We start from the raw sequence: 6,696 nt of genomic DNA, 5'->3' as shown, positions 1-6,696 counted from the left end.
CAACCATCTCAGGAAGAAATTGGGCTGGGCACTTCTCAAACAGACGACAGAAGGAGAAGGTAATCTCTGTCAAGAGAAAGTAGAATATTCAGATGACTGAAGTGGGGTGGTGCTGTCCCTCCTGTCCTAAGTTGGCCTAGCAAGGTACTCTGAACATTTATACAGACCTGAAAAAGATAATCTATAATGATCTGAGTAATATTGGAACTCAATTCAAATAGGATATTGAGCCTGTTTGAGGAACATCTCTGCATGGGTAACTTTTTTATCCACTTCCCCCTCTCTATAGTAACTGATGCCTTTGCAGGGGTAGAGATTAGTTACAAGTATCTGAAGGAAACATCCACACACAGTAGCATGTTTATTTCTCCCCACTATCTTATTATTTTTTTAATTAAACCCACCCAGGTGCTACCACCATTTCTGACAGCCCCTTAAAACAAAATAAAACTGGGTGATGTACTAAAATTTGGGATATTAGAAGGAAGGTCATACAGGTTCTATATCCTTTAGCGTCATGAAGACATAAAACTAGGAAAGCAGTGGTCTGCAGACTAAGATAATGACAAAGTTCCAGTGAGGGCACAGGAATGCTCAGGTTCAGGGTTAGGATCTTACCTTGAAGGGTCAGATTCTTTAGCAAAAAGAGCACCTCACTCTGGCAGTCTGCAAGATTCATATCATGGAAACTCAGCCTCTTCAGAGATAGGTTGTATTCTGGATAGGAGACATAAGCCATGGATGGTGGGCTTAGTTTTCCCAGGGGAAAATGCTAGGCCCCTACCTACCCACCTTCACCATTCCTACCTTTGAGTGTTTGCAACACAAGCCCAAAATCTTGAGGCGAGGCAAAGGTGGCACTGTCTAGTGACAGCTGCTGTAGAGAACCTGAGGCCTTGAGAACTGAGGAGAGCAGTGGAGCTGGCTGGGCTCCGCGTGGAAATCCCATTTCCAGCTGCTCTAGGCAGTTTTCTGTATGTGAGAGGAAGAGGACATTCCAGTTAGCTCTCTCTACTTCACTTAAAAATACTTATGTTTTAGGTGTGGTAACACACACCTTTAGTTCCAGAACACAGGAGGCAGAGGCAGGTGGATCTGTAGGCCAGCCTGGTCTACAGAGTAAGTTCCAAGACAGCCAGGGCTACACAGAGAAACCCTGTCTCCAAAAAAATCAAAAACAAACCATATATTTTATGTGTTCGCATGTGTGTACCGGAGTGCTCATGTGGGGTTCAGAGAACAACTTGCAAGAGTCAGTTCTACCATATGCATTCTGAAGATGTTTCAGGTCTGGTGATAACGTCTTTTCATGCTACGTTATCTTCCTGGCCCTCTACTTCTACATGGATTAGACTCACTAGAAAAATGGTTTATTATCTTATCCTGCTCCTACTATGTATCACACATTATTATATCTTAAGTTCTAGAAATGGACCACTAAACATAAAATCCTGGCTTTGCATTCAGAGATAAGACAAAGCAAAGAATGTGCAGGGGCTTGGGTAGACCTCAGGGTTGTTTGCCGTGTAAGTATGAAGCCCTGAGTTTGGATTCCTAGAACTTATATAAATGGCAGGCCTGTCATGGCCTACTCCTGAAATTCTAGCACTGGAAAGGTGAAGTAAGGTAGGTCTTGGATTCACTGGTGAGCTAGTCTAGCCAACATGGTAAGCTCCCAGGTTCACAAAGAGACTTTTTTAAAAACGTAAGATAAAGGGCTGGAGAGATGGCTCAGCAGTTAAGAGCACTGACTGCTCTTCAATCCCCAGCAACTACATGGTGGCTGCAATGGGATCTGATGCCCTCCTCTGGTGTGTCTGAAGACAGCGACAGTATACCCACATACATGAAATAAATAAGTCTTTTTTTAAAAAAAGAAAGAGGGCTAGAAATATAGCTCAACGGTAGGATGTTTGCCTAGCATGTGTGAAGTCCTAAGTTCAATTTCCAGAATTACAATCAAAAATTCCTTGGCTTTTATTTAGGAGGTAAAAGTGTGTTTGCTGTATAAATCTAGGTTCAGTCTCTACATAGACTTGAAACCCAAAAGTTGTCCCTGATTTCTACAGTGGTGTGTGTGTGTGTGTTTGTGTGTATGTGTGTGTGCATGCACACAATAACAAAATTTTTAAAAGAGTAGGACTAGAGAAAGATACCCAGTGTCAACTTGTGGCCTCCCCATACATACAGATACATGCACACACATACATACAGATAGCAAATGCATAGTACTACAAGAGGAGACATAAAAGGAAATAGAAATGTAATGAAGGGCCACTGAATCTAGATTAATATTAAATTAATTAAGAGTATTAATTTTAGATCCCTTTCTGCAGACAGCTGTCCTGGTCATGCTCACGGCAGTCTCAGGATCTGTTTAACCTATGGTTATTTTAAAGAATGGCATCTTGTAAAGGGGGAAACAACATGATAGCAGAGTTGACAGGAAATGGGTCTGTAGTTGAAAGTTCCCTTCATCTACCCACCAAATACCTATAATCAAATCCATATAGTCAGAGATATATGTATGTGCATACACACTGCTTCACCTGGTATTTCTTCATCCCCAATAATGTGTCCAGGGGGCCCAGCATTCTCTGGTACAACAGGGTTGTCCCTCTGGCTTGGGTGGTCAACACGGATAGACAGGACCCGCAACAGGGGCAAGGCTCGCACAATGGCACGGGTCAATTCCAGGATGGGCAGTGGTGAGAAAAGGTCACTGAGATGCAGGGCACGGAGGCGACATCCAGTCTGGCCTGACAGGGCCCGTAGGCTGTCTAGGAGGCGGAAGATATTGGAGCCCAGACCTATGGCAAAAGAGATTAGGTTACAGATGTGGGAAATTTAAGCAGAATATTAAGTGTAAACTCCATAAGTATTTCTATTTATTACTACCAGGTCTTGAGCTTTTAGTAAGATGCTATATTTTTACTTTTAAGAAAATGCTTCAGACTTACCTCTGTTAGCATTCTGTATAAACTCTACCCCCAAAGATACCTGGCAGCAGCCAGGTAGGCCTGGCTCTTTAAAAGGGGCTGCTTGCCCCCTCCTCTCTCTCTTACTCCTGCTTCTCTCCCTTGCCTCTTGCCCCTTTGTTCCCCTTCTCTCCCCATTACCTTCCCCCCTCTGTTCATGTGGTCATGGCTGGCCCCTACTCCTCTACTCTCTCCTCTCTGCCTTTCTCTGCCTGTTACCACCCTAACTCCCTTCCCCATGCCCTAAAGAAACTCTATACCGGTATGTGTCTGGTCCTTCAGGGGGAAGGGATGCCTCAGCATGGGCCCATTGAGGTACCCTATTCCCCAACACCCTGCCAGAACATATTCTTAGAGCTCTTTCTCTTTTTATGATCACAACCACCACTTCCTCCCTTTACTTCTCCAGGCTATGATCATAGGTATGCATCACCATGCCTGGCTGTGGGCCATATTTTTAAGAAATTCGTAATTATTCATCCATTCTTACCTTTTCCTCAGTTAATTAGCAAATTGCTATCTGCTGTACTATACTCATCAGGAGACATCAGGAAAATCCCAAAAAGATAGGATATGGTTGTGGCAGCAGTAGCAGACCCACAGAGCTGCACAGGTATCTAGATATATAGAGTCTGCATAGCTTGCTAAAGATGCATGGCCTTGAAGGGGAGAGAAATTTGGATAATCCGGTCCTATTCAGGAGTAAGCAAGTTATGAGTGGGACACTAGACTGGGTATCTGGACACAGCTCTACAGTCCAGAACTGGGCCCACTATTGTGGAATGTCTTCAAAGCTAAGCTGCAAAGAGCTTGATCTCACAAACTGAGAAGTAATGATGGTCCAACCCAGTGAACTATAGGTAGGAATGGCAGGAAGAAAAATTATAGACTGGATATACATTAGGTCAGTGATAGAGTACATGCCTAATATGCATGAGTTGTTGGGTTTGATATAACAGGGAAAAAAAAAAAGAGCCAAAGCATTTTCACAGAATGAATACAAAGAATTTTCAAAGGTATGATAGCATGCTTAATAATAATCGTAAGTAACCTTGGAAACCAGTTCCTCTTTCTTTGTATTGTATTCATTGAGGTAAACTTTAACCAGCACTTTCCCTCTCCTAGACACAAGGAGTACAAAGTGTTCTTGTCCATATAACCCAATAAGACAAAATAGGACCTGGGGAAGCAGATGTGTAAAGGACGCATCTGAGCAGTGGGGTTTCTCAGTAAGGCGTCCCAATTCAGCTTTAAATACTAGAAAGGAGATAACTACAAGGGAGAAGAAAGTGTTGGCAGAAAAAAACTTCACATTTAGAGGCCTGAAGTCTGAGCAACAGGCTCTAAGCTGGAATACATGGTATTACAAGCATGAAGGGCAAGCAGGAGTGAACATGCTCAAAACAATCTGATAAAATCTGGAGGTATGGTAGTGGCGCATGCCTGTAATCCCATGTGGGAGGCAGAGGAGAAGGATTGTGAGTTTAACGGCAACCTACATTATATACAAAGACAATGTGTGTCTCATGTTTTTCCAAACTAAATTTGCCAATGACAGCCTTAACTCCATTATCTTCCTGCCTCCACTACCAAGTACTACCACGCTTGGCCTATGAGGGACTGGACTGAATGAACAAATGGGTCAAACTGTGTTTAAAGGAATACTTGTACAGTACAATGGATTGTATGAAGGAAAGACTGCTGAAATTAAGTCAGGTGAGGAGTAATGATAACCTGAACTAAGGATATAGATATAGCTGGATTTGGAAAATGTCAAGGAAGGCCTAGTGACTAAATATTTTGGAAGAGACAGAATCTTTGTTTCTTTGAGCAACTGAGTCAGCTGTGATGTCTTTGTAAGCAGAAGGATCAGTACAATGATAGTGTATCCAGGTTGGAAATGAGTTGGAAGGGTGATACCTAACAATAAGCTGAATAAATGGATCTGCATTCAGGAAAAAAGATAGGGCTAATGTCTTCAGCTGAGTGAAGGGGATGTTAGTGTCAGTAGCCACTGAAGCTCCAGGAATGGATACAATTGTCTAGAAAAGGAGACAGAATGGAAGGGCACTGAGACACTGATAATTAGGAGGAGAACCATTGGAATAATGGAAATATTTCAGGAAAAAAAATAGGTTTTTTTTTGTTGTTTGTTCTTTAAGCGGGATTATCTTTGTAGCCCCAGCTGTCATTGAACTCACCATGTAGATCAAGCTGGCTTTGAATTCAGAGATCTGTCTGCCTCAGCCTCCCAAGTTTGTAATAAACATGTACCACTACATCTGCCTCAGGGAGAAATAGTAAATGGAAGATGAAGTTGGAAAAGTGCATGTGAAATCCAGCAGCAAGGAGGACCTTGGTGACTGCAGCTTGCTTGTGTGCTGGTGAAGGTGTGAGTGATGCCTGAGTGCGGATAGTGGAGATAAGTACATCCTGAAGAGGGAAGGGAAGGAATCAGAATGTTTCCAGGGTTTAATGTTGTGGTAGTGGAAGACACAGTAGAAAGAAGGGAATATAGTGATTTAACAATGGAGTTTGAAGTCAAGTTATCTGGGCTTGAATACTGGCTCTACAGCTTGCCAAGCAGGGTTATGGAGCAAGCCACTTCATAAGGTCAGTGTTAAAAATTAGTATTTTGAGAATACTTAATGTTAGATATAGCCCAAGTATATGAAAACTTTTTGAGAAGCATGCCTCTCCAGAGGAAGAGAAAATACAGATCTAGGATATGAGGAGTTGGCTTCAGATAAGGCATGCTTCATTGTGGTGAAGAAGGAAAGGAAGAACTCGGAAGTAGGCTAGTTGAAGGAATTCAAGAATTATATTTTCTTTGTAAGGTCATCTACTAAGTCAAAGAATTTGGAACTGGCAGATTGGAATGGGAGCTGATGTTGCAGATACAATGAGGGATATTAAGAGGTTGATGGCCATGAATGGCACATCATGTAGTTTCTGTAATAATACTTAGCAATTTAAGTAGTTTTAATCAGACTGTAAATTTTGCTGACAGTATCTGATTAAGTGGATAAGGACAGAAGACTATCTTATAGGCTGCTGACCTGTTTTTTTGTTTTTGTTTTTGTTTTGTCTTTTCCTTTCCTTTCCTTCCTTCCTTCCATCCATTCATCCATCCATCCAAAAAACCCTGGTTATTTGCTTTAATTTGACTGGTGTGAAACAAATCCTGAGCCCTGTCTATCTGGATTGCCCTCCGTATCTATCTGACTTCTCAGCCCCTTAGCCTTTCTTCCAATTGTAAACCCAGACTACAGACCTCATTTTCCTTTCCTAACACTGTGTGCCAGTGTCTTTTGTGTTTCTCTTTTGCCTCCATGAGACACAAAGAGCCACATTCCCATCTCTTTAATCAGACTCCCCACTCTTGATTAGGCACAGTGCTTCTGAGAGATGCAAGCCCAGCCTGTTCCTTCAGGTGCTCACCATTGTAGGAAAGTGTAAGGCTCTCCAGTGATACCCAGGAACTCAGAAGATGGCACAGTGTCAGAGCTGCCTCTGTGGAGAGAGGAACTGTGAACAGCTCCAAGGTGGAAATGCTGCGGAATCGCTGGGATGCCTCTAGTGCTGGGAGCCCCAAACAGCTAGGATCTGATCCATCTAGAGCTCCGCAAGCTACTTCCCCAATCTCCATCTCTTCACCATCCTCTTTCTCACCAGCCACAATAAAAACAAAGTCATACAGGTCTTCAGACTCTGCACC

The 6,696-nt window shown here is 42.7% G+C and overlaps 1 protein-coding gene across 1 annotated transcript in view; it reads right to left on the bottom strand.

Moving 5' to 3' along the window:
• Lrrc41 (leucine rich repeat containing 41) overlaps positions 1-6,696 on the bottom strand; it is a 21,471-nt gene that overhangs the window by 1,338 nt on the left and 13,437 nt on the right. Inside the window, exons 5-9 of the mRNA XM_031377013.1 lie at positions 6,420-6,696; positions 2,550-2,810; positions 808-972; positions 619-717; positions 5-66 (exon numbers count right to left, since the gene is read on the bottom strand). Coding sequence (XP_031232873.1) covers positions 5-66; positions 619-717; positions 808-972; positions 2,550-2,810; positions 6,420-6,696 — 864 coding nt within the window. The remainder of the gene's footprint in view (positions 1-4; positions 67-618; positions 718-807; positions 973-2,549; positions 2,811-6,419) is intronic.

Source organism: Mastomys coucha, unplaced genomic scaffold (assembly GCF_008632895.1).
Source record: "Mastomys coucha isolate ucsf_1 unplaced genomic scaffold, UCSF_Mcou_1 pScaffold18, whole genome shotgun sequence".
Classification (NCBI taxonomy): Eukaryota; Metazoa; Chordata; class Mammalia; order Rodentia; family Muridae; genus Mastomys; species Mastomys coucha.
The sequence above is the reverse complement of the archived record's forward strand: the minus strand, read 5'-3'. Positions and strand labels throughout refer to the sequence as shown.